The sequence below is a fragment of the Neovison vison genome, chromosome 11 (assembly GCF_020171115.1).
Source record: "Neovison vison isolate M4711 chromosome 11, ASM_NN_V1, whole genome shotgun sequence".
Taxonomy (NCBI): domain Eukaryota; kingdom Metazoa; phylum Chordata; class Mammalia; order Carnivora; family Mustelidae; genus Neogale; species Neogale vison.
The window spans coordinates 139,493,485-139,511,687 of NC_058101.1; the positions used below are offsets into that span (position 1 = coordinate 139,493,485).

The 18,203-nt window shown below is 33.5% G+C and overlaps 1 protein-coding gene and 1 pseudogene across 5 annotated transcripts in view; one reads left to right on the forward strand and one right to left on the reverse strand.

Moving 5' to 3' along the window:
* Window positions 1–5,743: 5,743 nt before the first annotated feature.
* On the forward strand, window positions 5,744–5,860 carry LOC122890613 (annotated as a pseudogene).
* Window positions 5,861–6,087: 227 nt separating this feature from the next.
* The window catches only part of NEK1 (NIMA related kinase 1), a 218,471-nt gene continuing 206,355 nt past the window's right edge, over window positions 6,088–18,203 (reverse strand). For all 5 annotated transcript variants that reach the window (XM_044224829.1, XM_044224832.1, XM_044224827.1 and 2 more), the window contains one exon: window positions 6,088–7,289. In XM_044224829.1, the coding sequence (XP_044080764.1) occupies window positions 7,276–7,289 (14 nt within the window). In that variant the 3' untranslated portion in view covers window positions 6,088–7,275. The remainder of the gene's footprint in view (window positions 7,290–18,203) is intronic.

Below are 18,203 nucleotides of genomic sequence, written 5' to 3' on the forward strand. Positions count from 1 at the left end.
ACTTAAGGAATATTGACCTAATTACTGTTATATCTTTAAATCCACAAGCTCAGTATGATTCTCCTTTTATTCAAGTTTTCTTTGATTTCTATCATCTACATTTTATAATTTTCATCGTAAGGATGTCAATTCTGTATATGGTTTGGGAAGTATTCACTTTGGAGTGAATTTACCTTCAGTTTCTGCATATTCACTTCTAGAGATGAAATTAGTTTTGTTTCTGGATTTCTTCCTTTCCAGTCTACATGCATTTTATCTTTCATATTGTTTTATTCTAGTGGCTAGAACTTTCGTACTATGTTAAATAAGATTAGTGAGAGCTTTATTTCTGATCTTAAAATAATGATTAAAATAGAACCTGTAGTGACTCACTATTAAGCATGATGTAGGATTTTTGTAGATGCTGTTTATCAAGATGAGGCCATTCCTTTCTACCATGCTAAAAGGTTTTTATCATGAGTTGGTAGTTTTCTTATCCCATTGACATAGATTATATTGTTTGATTTTTGAGTTGATGAGCCGGCTTTGCATACCTGGAATAAGTCCCACCTGGTCATAGTGTAGAACTTTTTGTATGTTGTTGGATTTGATTTGCTAAAATTTTAAGGATTTTTGCATCTAAAGTCTATCGTTTTGTTTTCTTTTCCTTTCTCCCCTCCCCGCCTTTTCTTTCAGTCTTTCTTTCTTCCTTTCCTTTCCATCCTACGTCTCTTTCCTATCCCACTGTCTGATTTGGGTGTGAGGGTAATGTAGAATCATAAAATAAGTTGTAAACTAGCATCTGTAAAAATTCTGTGTTTGTTTATTAATGCCAATTGTATTTTCCTTCAAACACTTGAACATACTTATAACTGCTTTAGAGTCCTTGTTTCCTAATTGGATTATCTGAAAAACTTGGGGTTATTTACTAGCCTTTTAAGCATGAGTTGCATTATAAAGTTTCTTAGCATGTCTGATGTATTTTCAAAAATCAACTTAGGTTTATTTACATACAAGGGCATGAACTCATGTAAGTGTATAATAAATATTGACAAATGTTAACATTTGTGTAACCAAATTCACAAAAATATAGAACACTCCCACCTCCCCAAAAGTTCTATTTTGTCTCTTCTCAATTATTCCTTCCCCTACTTAGTCCTAGGTAACCATTGGTCTGCTTTCTATCACTGCAGATCAGTCTTCTCTAGTTTCAAGTGAGTGGAATCACACAGCATTCATTTTTATTCTTTCAGCAGCCTATTGTTTTGACTCAAATATGCTGTGTTCATATTTATGGACTCAGTATTCCATTTTGTAGATGTCAGCTTATCCATTTATCTGTTGTTGATACCTTGACTTTTTTTTTTTTACAGTTACTGGCTATTATGAATACATTGGGTATGAGCATTCACATACTTTGTTTTTCCAAAGTGATATTCTATATATTCACCAGCACACTAGGAGTTCCACTGCACTACATTCTCAACACTCTTTAATTTTAGTCATTTTAGGGTGTACAGTGGTATCTCATTGTGGTTTTCATTTGTACTTCCCTAATGAATAATGGTAACATCTCCGCATGAGCTTATCATCTATTTATCTTCTTTGACTGCATATGTAAACATTTTGCCCATTGTTAGACTGGATTGTCTTGTTGAATTATGTGTGTTTATATATTATAGATAACATTTTCAACAGATATGTGTGACAGACATCTCTCAGTTTACGGCCAGCTTTTTCATTTTCTTAACAATGTCCTTTGAAAAGTAAATTTTATAATTTTAATGAAATCACATTTTTCTTTTATCGTTAATATTTTAAGCCTGTTTAAAGAACTTTTGCAAAACCCAAGGTAACTACAATTTCTTCTATGTTTTCCTCTTAAAGAATATTGCATTTTTTAATTGTATTTTTTTGTATGTTTGCCCACTTAGGTCATCTTTTTAGCAATGTTTGTAGTTTCAGTGCACAGATCTTGCATTTTTAAAAAAGATTTTATTTATTTATTTGAAAGAGAGCACACAAGGAAGGGGAGAGCAGGCAGAGGGAGAGGGAGAAGCAGGCTCCCTGCTGAGCAGAGAGCCCAATATGGGGCTTGATCCCAGAATCCTGGGGTCATGACCTGAGCCAAAGGCAGACACTTAACCAACTGAGCCACCCAGGCACACCTGCACATCTTCTTAGTCAAATTTATCCCGAAGCACTTCATAATTTTAATGCTATCGTAAATGGTATCTTACAATTTTCTGTTTCTCATTGTTCCTTGTTAGTATATAAAATTGATTTTTAATATTGACCTTTGTATCTTGCAATCTTGCTTAAATTTTAGTTCTTTTAGCATTTGTGTAGATTTCTTAGGATTTTAGAGATAATCAGATCATTTGTGAATAAAGGCAGTTTTTACTTCTTTCTTTTCAATCTGTAGACATTTGTTTTTACTGCATTACTGCAATGGCTAGAACCTTCAGCACAAAATAGAATATAAGTGATGTGAGCAGAGATACTCTTTTTCCATTTAGGTAGAAAACTTTGTTTTCACAAGTGTGTTGGCTGTTTTTGTTTAAAATGACCTTATCAGATTGAGGCATTTTCCTTTTACTTCTTCTAGTTTGCTGAAAACTTTTAAGAGAAATGGGTGTTGGATTTTCTCAAATATTTTTCTGCATCTGTTGAGATGATCATATGATTTTTCTTTTTTGGTCTGAAAAGAAGATGAATAATATTGATTTTTAAATGTTAAACCATTTTTGCATTTTTGGCATATACTCCACTTGGTTATGATGCATTGTCCTTTTTGGATATTGTTTGGTTTGACTTGAGAAAATTTTAATAATTTTTTCATTGGTGTTCACGGGTTTAAGAGTATGTAATTTTCTTGTAATTATTTCCTTGTTTTGAGAACAAGGTTATGCTGCGCTCTTAGATTAAGTAGGAAACTGTTCTTTCCTCTCCTATATTTTGGAGCAATTTGTGTAGAACTAGAACTATTTCTTTCAGAAATGTTAGATAGAACTCATCAGTGAAGACACCTAGGCTCAAAGCTTTCTTTGTGGGAAAATTTCAAACTAAAATTAAATTTCAACATTAGATATAGGGCTATTCAGATTACACCTCTGCTTTCACTCCTCTAAATTCTTCTGTCTTTTCAACTTAGAATCCTGGGTTTCGTATGGGTTCCCTGGCTCCCATGTTTTTTCTACGCAATAAATTTGGGCAATCACAGGACTTGCCTCATTTGTTTCCCTTCTTTCTTGGATCACTGACCTTTGCTATCCATTGCCCACTCTCTGAAAAGTGCTGTTTCTGTATTTTGTTCAGTGTTTCAGTTGTTAAAGGTTGGAAGGTAAATATCTCTTTTCCATCATGGTCAGTTGTGGGAGTCAGAATTCATTTTTATTCATTCATGAAACATATTTTTTTGCTACATATACAATTCTAAATGATGATTTTGTTTGTCCCACTGAAGATACCATCCCACTGTTCCATTACTACTTTTGAAAAGCCTTTTTAGTCTTTAACATTCCTTTGAAAGTAGTATGCTTTTTAGCTTCACCTTCTTTTAAGATTTTCTCTTTTGATTTCCAGTTTTACTCTGAAGACACTAAAAGAATTTCTTTTACTTTATCCTGCTTGACATTCACTGGGTTTCTTCAATCTGTGGATTGGTGTTTCCAATGGCTCAGAAAAATTCTTAGTCTTTATTTCTCCAATTAACTTTATCCCATTCTTCCTTCTTCTCCAGGGCTCCAATCAAATATATACTAGACATTCTCACTGAATCAGTCTCTTACCTTCTCTATTTTCCACACTTTTTCTTTCTGTGCTATATCATGGATAATTTCTTCCATTTCTTTCTGTTTTCTGCCAGGCATAGTTTATTGCCAAGCCTGTCCACTGTTTTGTCCACATGTCCACCATGTTTTAAAACTTTGGCTACTGGGGGCGCCTGGGTGGCTCAGTGGGTTAAAGCCTCTGCCTTCGGCTCAGGTCATGATCCCAGGGTCCTGGGATCGAACCCCACATCGGGCTCTCTGCTCAGCAGGGAGCCTGCTTCCTCCTCTCTCTCTCTGCCTCTCTGCCTGCTTGTGATCTCCTTCTGTCAAATAAATGAATAAAATATTTAAAAAAACCAACTTTGGCTATTGGTAATGTTCATGTAAATGAGTTCTATTTGTTTCTTCAAATGTATATTAAGAAACTTTTTAGTTTTTCTTTCCCTGCAGACATTTTCAAGTTTGTTGATCATTTTTTAAACCCAGTAAGTATAGCTCTCTTAAAACACAACTCTGATAACTTCATACTAAAAAGTCTGGGCAGATCCTGTCCCTATCTCCTACTTATATTGATTGACTGATTGATTGTGTACTTTTTCCGTGTTGATCATTGTCTTCAAAATTTACTTTTGGCACTTTTTAAGATATAAAATAAATGTCTTCCTTCAAAGAGGCATTGGAATGGCTTCTGCCTGATTCATGAGGGCACTACCAGTTGGGAACCATTTCAAATTATGTTTGATTTTAAAGTTACATGGCCCACTCAGATTTTGGTTCTCAAGATACAAAAGCACTTAAAGACTGGCTTGTGGTCACGACTTATTAAGACTTCTTTTTGTCCTTTTATTTTCCTACAGTTCCTGAGTTGGGGTTGGCTTTAGTTCTAGTTCTCCCTTATTGTGAAGATACAAGCTTCTGGAGTTCCATCTTAACCCACTGAGACAGCCAGGTGCCCCTGGAGTTCCATCTTAATGTAGGGTTTCCAACAGGATTCCCCAACTTGGATGGGCACTTGGCCTCATCTTTTACCTCCTTTGCTCCATGAGCCATTATATCAAAGTGTAAGATATTGGATACTTTCAGATCAAAACTACCCTTTTTCCTCTCAAATATTCGCTAGTCCCTGGGTTGAGAATTTCTCCTAAGCTTTGGCCTTGCAATTCATCTTCTGACACCTTCTGTATTTTCATTTAAGTATTTATCATTTGACAGAGAGAGAGAGAGAGAGAGAGAGAGAGAGAACAAGCAGGGGGAGCAGCAGAGGGAGAGGGAGAAGCAGGCTCCCAGCTGAGCAGGGAGCCCGATGCGGGGATGGATCCCAGGACCCTGGGATCTTGACCTGAGCCAAAAGCAGATGCTTAACTGACTGAGCCACCCAGGTGTCCCACCTTCTGTATTTTTAGATGTGTATTACAGATACACATACACAAACATGTGATCTTTAAAGATCCATCATCAACGAAGTGATAAAAGGTAGAGTATTTTTCAATTTATGAGGAAAAAGCCCTTTACTTAGCATTAAAAATTTTTCAACAGGAAGGTTAATTATAATAGTGTGTTATTCCTAGGAACAGGAAATTTCTGCTGAATTCTCAATGTATTAATGCTAAATATACTTTTTCCTATTGAATTTATCCTTTTTTCATTCTCCAGGTGAAATAATTAAAAAAAACCAGTGTGCTAATAGCACAATGTTAGACCTGGAACTAGTCTGACTCTGAGCTTTTATGCAAGTGACTTCATTCATGTTACAATTCAAATGTCTTTGCTTGTCAAATGGAGGTAATACTAAATTATCCTCATAGCCATTTTAGCTCTAATTTTTCAATGTACAGATACTTCCACACTTCATTTTGAACACTTATAATAGACCTTATTAAACAATAATAGCCCTCTTCCCATTGGCACAATCTTTCCATAATAACAACCCAGAGCCACTCACTATCAATTGACTGGAGATGGCACAAACCCTATTTGTCATCCCTAACCTTAGCTTTGCGCAGTGGCAGTATCGTAGCCAATGAGGTTTATCCGAGGCGCGATTATTGCTAATTGTCATCCCTAACCTTGTATATATAAATGACATCTTTTGAAATATGGTTAAACAACTTACTGTGTTATATCCTTAGTTGCTTTTCTAATAGTTGTAATAGGCTAAGAATTAGAAAAGATCACTCTCATTTTTCAGGATTGTAGAGAATTAAAGTGCAGAATTCAAATTTTTCCTTGAAAAAAAATAGTGGAAATCATCAGATAAAACAAACAAAAGTATTCTCAGCTCATTGTAGAAGCATTCTATTAAGAATAGGGCAAATAAGTAAAAGACAACTGATAGTGTACTTCAGGTAGAGAATAAAAATTTAATAGTAATATAAAATAAACAAACATATAAAAATCAAGTATTTAGTTTTGGATGTTAGAAATAATTTACATAATAAAGTTAGGATAGTACTGATGGTGCTGCAAGATAAGATTTTACTGTTCAAATTATAGATTATGCCAATCACACTATGAACTCTGGGTTTCAAAAATTATGCTTTTATTACTAAAAGCATCTGGACTTTAGATATCACTAATGAAAGCATGTAATACCTGGCATATTGCAATTGAAGCTGTGTAACCATCATTTTAATGACCATAATGGAAATAAAAGAGGCAAACATCTCCTATCTTTGGAATGCTAGTTACCCAAACTGTCAGTGTCAAAATAAGAACAATTCCTTTTTCTGTATTGCCTTGGAAGCATATACATGAGAGAAAGTGGGGGGAAAAAAAGGGGGCAACTTTATGATATATGCAATGCCAATTTTAAAACTCATAAACGAATTTCTCAATATAATATTCCTGATTCTGGTCCTTAAGAAATAATTAAAGAACTTTTTAAATACCAGGAAATACAATTTTGCCATTTTTCCATAATCAAATTTTTCAATGATCTCTAAGACTGACTTTTACAGCCTGTTCCACTGAGCTAGTTCAAGGAGACACACTTGTTGAAGAAGAATGGAGAATATAAACTTTAAGGCTAAAAATTCCATCTTCAAAATGTAAAGATTGAAATAGAGCCCTTAATAAGGTTATCTAATACCAAATTGCTGGCTATGAAAACATGTAGACAGAAAAAAAAGGTCATGCTTAATTAAATGAAAAACCATAGGCAAGCTTTTCATAACTTACGTAATTCTCTCAACTTAAGGACATTTGCTCAAAGTTACCTTACTGCATTGGTAAATCTTTTTCAGAACCATTAAGTCCAGTTCTGGATCAATGTCTCTTATGCCTCGGCTGCATAATTTAATAAAGTATATATTCTGTAGGCGGTTACTATAGAACTCCATGAACAAGATAAAATACTAGAATCTTAATTGAAAAATGGCATATTTCTCTTTTTCATGCAATCAGCATGCCAATCTTAAATCTGATATTTGTAGAAAATTGCTACATTTCCCACTGCAGCTTGCTTTGCTGATGAGCCAAATATAAATGCTTTCATACAGTTGAGAATTAAGAAATGTTCTGGTGATTATTCATCATTATCTGTAAAAAAGAAAAAACAATTAATTCACTTCATTGCAAGTCAAACTGTATCTACTTAGTAAAAAACTAATTCTTTTTATGCTAAAGGAAAAGAGCTTTAATGTAGTTTTAAGTGTAGTTTATATTGAATATCACTTAGTATTATTTACTATCACATACTCAGTGTAAAATATTCAAACAGTACAATGAAGAATAAAGTGGGAAATAAAAACCCTATAAGCCAAAGACAGCCAATGTTAATAATTCTATACAAATAACAAATTTCCAAAATCTAACTTTTTAAATTGTGTATTTCCTCCTTAAAGCACATAACGAATATGGAAGAATAGATAAATAAGTGATAAAGCAAGATTATAAAATGTTAGTGGCAGAATCTAGGTGCTGAGTACATGAGTGATAAATGTGAAATTCTTTCAACTTTTACATATGATGAAAATTTTACAATATGATGAGAAAGAATAAATCATGGATATACTCCATATCCATTTCAGTGGCTGCATGGCATTTTTTTAATAGATAAGGCATAATTAAATTGACCATTTCTACTTATAAACACATTGGTTGCTTCCAATTTTTCTTTATTTAAAAAAAATAGTTGAATAAATTAAACAGACTGCTTGGTTTAATCCTATATAGTGATCACTATCTTCCACACTGGAGCAAAAGTGATCTCTCATTAAAATTCAAGTGTCAACTCAAGTCATTGCACTACTGAAAACTCTTCTCTACACCTCCCCAATAGCTCAGAATAGAACTCATGTCCCTTATGTGGACTGCAAATCCATTCATGATTTGACCTAAATATTTCTAGTCTTAGCTACTTTCATTACCCATCTTCTCCAACTGTCCCTAGAATATATGCTTTAGTAACACTGACTTGGCTATAGATTCCCTAATACATTTTGCATGCTTCTACGTTTAAGTAAACATACTGATCTTAAGATAAACTCCCATTCATCTTTCAAAACCTAACTCCGATGTCCTCTCCTCTACGAAGAATTACTTTAAATCTTTTATTTCTTCCAATACTGCTGAATCACTACTTGATGGAACACATATTTTATTGCTTCCAATGTTATATCCAATGTTATCACTCCGTACTATAATTTACTTATCTTTTACAATTTCAAAATGTTTCAAATAGAAAGAATATTCATGTACCTAATACTTAGAATTAATAAAAGTGAATTTGGGGTCATATTGATTTGGATATTAAGAAAACCACATTATGGATTGAAAGTACCCTTTTCCAATCTTATTGTCCTTTCTTCTTGCCCAAGGGCATTATCAATACCCTAAACTGATGTGCCTTTTCTTCTCAAGGTTTTTTACTTTTATTGCATATATGCACACCCAAATAATATTGCCTTTAAATGTTATATAAATGGTACTCTGCCCTACTTATTCTAGCATCATATTTGTGGGGCTTATCCATACTGACAGATGAAAATTTAGTTCATTTGTTTTAACTACTATAGAGAACTCTATTACATAAGTAGAGCACAACAGTTTATCTAAAATAAATGTGGAAGGAAGGTCTACAGGTGTGGACTGCCAAGATTGATATTCTATATGAGGACTTGGTGGCCTTTGCCCTTCTACTGCCGACCACAGTTATAATCCTTTCCCTTGAGAAAGAATTTATTAAGACTTTTTAAAGTCTTTTCTTTAAGAATTCTTTAAAATTCTTTAAGAATTTTTTAAGACTTAAGAATTTTATTATGTGAAATAACTTACACATTTTGCTTGTTCTACTTGACTTCTGACTCTGGATAATACTTAGCTATGGACTAAATGGCATTAATTTTACTAATAGCTGTGGTTATAGATGCTTACCAAACCCATATTCTAACAGTATCAGGCAGCTAAAGAGAGGAGGCCATCTTTTGAGGACTCATTATTTTCAGTTAAATAATATGGAAATGTATTTTAGATAATATTCTTTTTAACTGATTTCTTAATGACACTGACACCACTTTTGCATGAACTGGATATAATTTACCTATCCTTTCCCTTCATTAATCTCACCCTCCTCTAAAACAGAATAGCAAAGTGTGTAAGTACCATATGCAGATCACATGGTTTAATTATTATCCCTTAATGTGGCCTAAAAGAACAATCTGTAAGACAACTAGATCTAGGGCCTAAGTATTTTCAATAAGAATGACTTTGAAATAGTTATTCTAAACCTAATCACTGTCCAACATTTAACTGTTTTAAGATTAATGATACAAAACAGCAATTTACTCGTACAGTTCCATATTCATTTTACAACCAGTTTAGCGAGATTATATATTAGTATATATAATTTTTACATATGAGTAAGTTGCAATATTTTAGGGGCCTCAGTAAGATATTTAAAAAAAGGTTTCTGGGGCACCTGGGTGGCTCAGTGGGTTAAAGCCCCTGCCTTGGGCTTGGGTTATGATCCCAGGGTCCTGGGATCGAGCCCCGCATCAAGCTCTCTGCTTGGCAGGGAGCCTGCTTCCTCCTCTCTCTCTCTGCCTGCCTCTCTGCCTACTTGTAATCTCTGCCTGTCAAATAAATAAATAAAATCTTAAAAAAAAAGAAAGGTTTCTAAGGTTAAGCATTTGACTGCTTTGTACTTTTTCTAGGCTAAAGGAAATACTGATAGGCTTTATGATACAAAACTTCAGGATCTTCATTCCCTTTTCATTTGTGTGATATGAATTTGTATGAAATTTTGATATTGCTTCTTTTTCTTTTTTCTTTGATTGAAGACTAACAGACACACAGTATTATATTAGTATCAAGTGTACAACATTCTGATTTGATATTTATATATACTACAAAATGGTCACCACAAGGTCTAGTTACTGTCTGTCACTGTATAAAGCTGTTACAATATTATTAACTAAATTCCCTATGCTGTATATTATATCCCTTGTCTTCTTTTATAACTGAAGACTGTACCTCTTAATCTCTTCATTTATTCCATCCATTTCCCCCCCCCCATCTTCCCTCCTTGCTGGCAACCACTAGTTTGTTCTCTGTATCTATAAATTAGTTTCTGTTTCTGTTCTGTTTCATTTTTTTGGGTTCCACATGTAAGTAAAGTCATATGACATTTGAATTTCTCTGATTTATTTCATATAGCATAATACCCTCTAGGTTTATCCATGTTGTTGCAAATGGCAAGAATTCACTCCTTCTGTTGGCTAAGTAGTATTCCACTGTGTATATTTGCCACATCTTTATCCATTTATCTATCTATGGACATTTAGGTTACTTCCATATTTTGGCTACTGTAAATATTACTGCAATGAAAATATGAGTACCTATGTCTTTTTGAATTAGTGGGTTCTTATTTTTATTTTTTATTTTTAAGTAATCTCTACACCCAATATGGAGTTTGAACCCATAACCCAGAGATCAATAATCACATGCTCTACCAACTGAGCCAGCCAGCTCCACTGATTTAGTATTTCCATTTTCTTTGGATAAATACCTAGAAATGGAATTGCTGAATTGTATGGCAGTTCAATTTTTAATATTTTGAGGAACCTCCATACTGTTTTCCATAATGGCTGTACCAATTTACACTTCCACCAAAAGTTCCCTTTTCTCTACCTGCTTGTCACTTGCTACTTCCTGTCTCTTTCATAATAGCCATTCTGACAGGTTTAAGGTGGTATCTCTTCGTGGTTTTGACTTTTCCCTGATGGTGAGTGATGTGGAGCATCTTTACATGTGCCTGTTGGCTCTCATATGTCTTTTGTGGAAAAGTGGCTATTCAGGTCCTCAGCTTTTTAAAATCAATTGTTTGGGGTTTTTTTAGTATGGAGTTTTATGAGTTCTTTATATATTTCAGATGTTAATCCCTTATTGAATATGTCTTTTTAAAAAATATTCTCCCATTCAGGAGGTTGCCTTTTCATTTTGTTGATGGTTTCCTTTTCTGTGCAAAAGTTTTTTAGTTTGATGTGGTATCCCTTGTATATTTTTGCTTTTCTTGTCCTTGCCAGAGGAGATAGATCCAAAAAACTATTGCTAAGACCAGTGTCAAAGAACTTACTGCCTATGTTTTAGTCTCAAAGTTTTATGGCTTCAGATATGATTTTAAGTCTTTAATCCATTTTAAGTATATTTTTATGTATGGTGTAAGAAAATGGTCCAGTCTCATTCTTTTACATGTAGCTCTCCAGTTTTCCCAATACCACTTAGTAAAAAGACTGTCTTTCCCCTGCAATTTCTTTCTTCCTTTGTTGTAGGTTAATTGAACATATAAGTATATAAGCATGGGTTTATTTCTGGGCTCTCTATTCTGTTCCATTGATAATATGTTTCTGTTTTTGTGCTAGTTTTGATTACTACAGCTCTTCAGGATAGTTTAAAATCAGGGAGTAAAAGAGATACCTCCTTTTCTTCTTTCCCAAGACTGCTTTGGCTATTCAAGGTCTTTTGTGACTGTATATAAAGTTTTGATAGGGATTGCACTGAATCTGTAGTTTCTTTTGGTAATACTGATATTTTAATCTATTAATTCTTCCAACTGATTTTGAACAATGTATCTTTCCATTTAATGTGTCATCTTCAATTTTTTCCATCAATGTCTTATTTTTTTCCAAGTATAGGTCTTTCACTTCCTTGGTTAAATTTATTCCTAGGTATTTTACTCATTTCCATGCAATTATAAATGGGATTGTTTTCTTAATTTCTCTTTCTGAAAGTCTGTTATTAATGCACAGAAACACAACATTTCAATTTCTTTCATAAGTGTTTTATATATAAGTTTTCAGAGTACAGATCTTTTACCTCTTTGGCTAGGTTTATTCCTAGGTATCTTGTATTTTTTTTCGTGCAATTGTTTAAGTAGGACTGATTCCTTGATTTCTCTCTCTGCTGCTTCATTAGTGGTATATAGAAATGCAACAGATTTCTGTAATTTGATTTTGTATCCTGAGATTTTATTGAATTCATGTTTCAGTTCCAATAATTTTTTGGTGGGACCTTTTGGATTTTTCTATATAGAGTATCATGTCATTTGCAAATAGTGGAAGTTTGACTTCTTGCCAGTTTGGATGGCTTTCGATATCTTTTTGTTGTCTGACTGCTGAGACTAGGACTTCCAGTAATATTACTCAGCCATTTAAAATAAAATAAAAAAAACTGAAATCTTGGCATTTGCAACAACGTGGATGGAGCTAGACTATAATATTATGCTAAGTGAAGTAAGTCAGAGAAAGACAAATACCATATGATTTTACTCATCTGAGGAATTCAAGAAATGAAACAGATGAACATAGTGGGAGAAGAAGAGCCAAACCATAAAACAGACTCTTAACTACAGAGAACAAACTGAGGGTTACTGGTGGCTGCATGGGTTAAATGGGTGATAAGTATTAAGGAACACACTTGCGATGAGCTCTTCGTGTTATATGTAAGTGATGAATCACTAAATTCTACTCCTGAAACTAATATTACACTATGCGTTCTAACTAGAATTTAAATAAAAACTTGAAACCAAAAGAGAGAAACACAACAGATTTCTGTATATTGATTTTGTATTGTGCTACTTTCCTGAATTCGTTTATTATTTCTAATAGTTTTGAGGCAGAGGCTTTAAAGTTCTCCCTACATAGTATCCTTTCATCTGGGAAAAGTAAAAATTTTACTTCTTTCCAATTTGGATCCTTTTATTTCCTTTTCTTGTCCAACTGCTGTGGCTAGGACTTCCAATACTATCTTGAATAAAAAAGCTAAAAGTGGGCATCCTTGTTTTGTTCCTCATCTTAGAGGAAAAGCTTTTAACTTTTTACCACTAAGTATGATGATGCTTACTGTGGGTTTATCATTTACAGCCTTTATTATACTGGGGTACCTTCCCTCTATATCCATTTTCTTGTGAGTTTATATTATCAATGGATACTGAACTTTATCAAATGTTTTTATTGCATCTACTGAGATGATCATGCCTTTTATACTGTGTTTTGTTAATGTGGTGTATCACACTGATTGACTTGTGAATACTGTACTATCCATCCATCCCCAGAATAAATCCCACTTGATCATGGTGTATGATCCTTTTAATGTATTGTTGAATTATTTTGCTAATATTTTGTTGAGGATTCACATCTATGTTCACCAGGGATATTGGCCATAACTTTCTTTCTTTTGGTAGTGTCTTTTTCTGATTTCGGTCTCAGGGTAATGCTGGCCTCATAAAAAGAGCTTGGAAGCATTCTTTTCTCTTCAATAATCTGCAATAGCTTAAGAATGATAGATACTAACTTTTAAAAAATGTTTGGTAGAATTACCTGTGAATCTGTCTGGTCCTGGACTTTTATTTATTGGGAGGTTTTGTTTTGTTTTTTTGTTTTTACTCTTCAATTTCATTGCTTGTAACCAGTCTGTTCAAATTTTCTATTTCTTCCCAATTTAGTATTAGAAGACTATTTGTTCTAGGAACCTATCCATTTCTTCTAGGTTCTCTATTTGTTGGTGTATAGCTGTTTGCAGTAGTCTTTTATGATCCTTTATATTTCTCTGTTATTAGTTATAATTTCTCTTTCATTTATGATTTTATTTGGGCCCTATCTCTTTTTTTCTTGATGAATTTTGCTAAAGATTTACCAATTTTATCTTTTCAAATAGCCAACTTTGAGTTTCATTAATCGTTTCCACTGTTTGTTTAGTCTCCATTTTATTTCCTCTGTGATCTTTATTATTTCTTTCCTCTACTAACTTTGGGCTTTGGTTCTTTTTCTAATTCCTTGAGGTATAAGTTTAGACTGTTTATTTAAGCTTTTTATTGTTTCTTAAAATGGGCATGTATTGCTATAACCTTCCTTCTTATAATTGCTTTTGCTGCATCCCATAGATTTTGGAGCACTGTGTTTTCATTTTCATTTGTCTCAAGGTATTTTCTGATTTCCTCTATCATTTGATCCATTGGTTGTTTAGTAGCATGCTGGAGTCTCCACATGTTTGTGTTTTTTTCCACTTTCCTTCCTGTAGTTGATTTCTAGTTTCATACCATTGTGGTCAGAAAAGATGTTTGATATGAGTTCAATCTTAAATGTATTGAGACATTTTTTGTGGTCTAACATAGGATCTATTCTGGAGAATGATTCATGTGCATTTGAGAAGAATGTTCTGTTCTTGGATGGAATGTTCTGTACATATCTATCAAGTCCATCTGGTCTATATGTTGTTCAACTGCCAATACTTCCTTATTAATTTCCTGTCTGGATGATCTACCCATTGATTTAAGAGGGGTGTTAAAGTCCCTATATTATTGTATTACTGCCAATTTCTTCTTTTGCATGTTAATATTTGCTTCCTGTATTTATGTGCTACTATGCTAGGTGCATAAATATTTACAAGTGTTACATCTTCTTGTTGGACACCTTTAACATTATGTAGGGCCCTTCTTTGTCTCTTCTTATAGTCTTTGTTTCAAAGTCTATTTAATTTCTTAAGTTCTGCTACTCCAAATTTCTTGTCATTTCGTTTGCATGTAATTTTTTCTATCCCTTCACTTTCGGTCTGTGTGTGTCTTAAGATCTGACATCAGTCTCTGGTAGACAGCATACAGATGGGACTTTTTTTTTTTTTAATATACACTTAATCACCCTCTATCTTTTGAGTGAAACATTTAGTCTACTTACATTTAAAGCAATCATATACAGGTATGTATCTGTTATTTTGTTTTCTTGTTGTTTCTATAGTTCTTCTCTGTTCCTTTTTCCTCTTGCTCTCTTGTGATTTAATAATTTTTCTTAGAGTTAAATTTCATCTCCTTTCCCTTTTTTTGTGTGTGTGTGTGTGTCTGTGTGTGTGTATATATGTATTACAGGTTTTTGGTTTGTGTTTACTGTGAAGTTAATATATAACAGCTTACATATATGCCACTTTATTTTAAAACTGGTGGGTATTTAATTTTTGTGGGTTTTTTTTTTTTTTTTTTAGATTTTGATTTACTTATTTGACCGAGAGATCTCAAGTAGGCAGAGAAGCAGGCAGAGAGAGAGGAGGAAGCAGGCTCCCCGCTGACAGCCTGATGCAGGGCTCGATCCCAGAACCCTGGGATCATGACCTGAGCTGAAGGCAGAGGCTTTAACCCACTGAGCCACCCAGGCGCCCCAAAACTGGTGGATATTTACTTTTGAATGCATTATAAAAGTACTACATTTTTACTCCCTCCCACATTATGTTTAAGTTTTTGATGTCATACTTTATTTTATATCTTTTTATTTAGGGTATCCCATAAGTAATTATTGTAAATTTAGTTGATTTTATTACTTTTGTCCTTAAACCTCATGCTAGCTCTATAAATCATTGATTCACTACCTGTCCGATATGTTTGCCTCTACTGGTATGATTTTTTTCTTTTCTATAATTTCCTATTCCCAGTTAAGGCCTACCTTTTCTTTTCTGCTTAAAAAAGACCCTTTGATATTTCCTTGTAAAGCTGATTTAGTAGTGATGAATTCTTGTAACTTTTGCTTGTCTGGGAAACCGTGTATCTTCCCTTCAATTCTGAATATTAACCTTGTCTGGGAGAATATTCTTGGTTGTTAGTTTTTTTCCTTTTAGCACTTTGAATATATCATGCAACTCTCTTCTGGCCTGCAGAATTTCTGATGAAAAATCAGCTGATAGTCTATGGGGATTCCCTTACATGTATCTGTTTTTCTCTTGCTGCTTTAAAGATTTTCTCTTTATCTTTCATTTTTGACATTTTACTTATTATGTGTCTTAGTGTGGATCTCTTTGGGATCATCTTATTTGGTACTCTCTGTGCTTCCTGGATCTAGATGTGTTTCCTTTCCCCAGGCTAGGGATGTTTTCAGCTAGTCTTCCTTTCTTTCTTTTTTTAAAAGATTTTATTTTTTCATTTGTCAGAGAGAGAGTTTGAGTGCACAAGCAGGGGGAGTGGCAGAGAGAGGGAGAAGCAAACTCCCTGCTGAGCAAAGAGCCTGATGCGGAACTTGAATCCAGGACCCCGAGATCATGACCTGAGCCAAAGGCAGATGTTAACCAACTGAGACACCCAGGCATCTCAGCAATTATTTCTTCAAATAAATTTTCTGACCCTTTCTCTATTCTCCTTCTAAGTTCCTGTAATGCAAATGCTTGATGTTGTTGCATATGTCTCTTAAACTATCCTAATTTTCTTTTTCTTTCTGCTATTCAGTTTGGATGATTTCTAATATCCTGTCTTACAGTTCACTGATGTGTTCTGAGTATCATCTAATCTGCTATTTATTCTCTCAAGTGTGTTTTTCATTTCTGTGAATGTCTTCTTCTTCTCTGATTGCTTTCTTTTATTTTCTCTTTTTTGGAATTCTTATTGTGTTTAACCATTCTTCCCCTGAGTTCAATCAGCATTTTTATGACTATTATGCTGCACTCTTTATCAGATAGACTGCTTATCTTCATTTTCTTCAGTTCTTTTTTTTTTTAAGATTTTTGTCTTATTCTTTAATTGGGACATATTCCTCCATCTCCTATTTTGCCTAACTCTTCTATCTGTTTCTATGTATGAGGTTTCTGTGTAAGAGAGACAGCCTCCTACATAGGCATGTATCCTTTTGAAGCCACTCAACTATCCAAAAAACAGGTCAATTCTACCCTGTGCCTCAGCCAACTGTTCTCAGCTTAAGGAGGAATACCAAATAAAGGTTTTCCAAATATTTGTCAAGCAAAGTTGAATCCCAAGCACATTGCTGATTATTCACAGAAAGCACTATTGAAGCAATACTTACAGGGAACTGCCCGAAGGATAAACAGTCTGAATATGAATATAACTAGACTGGTATTCTTCTCAGATTAATTTAACTGGAGTCATTCTCTGACTTCATGCCATTAAATTACACTATGTCATATTATGAGAAAGAGGCCCATGAAATCCAAATACTGTAAAAATTACTGAAGATAATTTTTAGTTCACTATATAGCATTGTTTTATAAAACAGGATCCAAGACCTCGATAAAATCAGAAATATTAAAGTTCCAGATAATGTTTACATTTTATGTATTAATTTTGAAAACAAAAATAGTATTTCAATATTTAAAGGAAAACCATCTGTTTTACAGTAGTAGTTCTCAACTGACAGATATTTTGAAAGAATAAGACTTGAGTTTTTCACTAAGGTCTATGGACTTAGATTCTTGAAGTCTAAAACATATCCTCTTTAAAGGAATCCACAAGTTATTAAAATTTGAGGAATACTATATGATTGTACTCTCTTTTTAAGAATCATGGGGAAATTATTCTTTTGTTTCAATACTAAAAATAGCTGACTTCTGAGTGATATGTTTTGTCTCAAGAACAGTGACTTATGTAATTAATTAGGTTTCCTGCTTTGCTAGAAAGATAAGCACCAAATTTATGGCCTATTCTCACAAAATGTAGAGACCCTTTAAACATTAACTTTGTATTCTCACCTCATTCTTGGCTTAATAATCATTGCTTATGCTCATTTTCCTGATATGCTGACTTTCCCGAGCCCTTGTACTCTATATATTTTTAAGTGCAACATTAAATTTTTTGACAAGATAGAATATAAATAAACTTTATAAAAATTTATATTGCTAAAATTAAGCAACATTTAAAAAATCCCAAATCCTCAAATCACTTTAGCATACTAATTATATCTTTAAAGTAATTTTGACAGATATTCTAGAACAGAATTCTTATTCAAAATATTCAATCAGATTTCAAATCACTTTAAAAAATTAAGCTCATTACTTCACGGTGAGATACCTAAAAACTCTAAGACTACAAATATATCTTGATTCCCACTTCATTCACTAAGCTTGACTTCAAGAAACTTTAAAACTTTGTCCAAAAAAAATCCTAAATGTGCCCAGAATAAAGACTCATACAAAAAAGACTATCAAAAGAACCTGGTATATAAGCTGTCAGTGAAATTCCAAAAGTTCCAG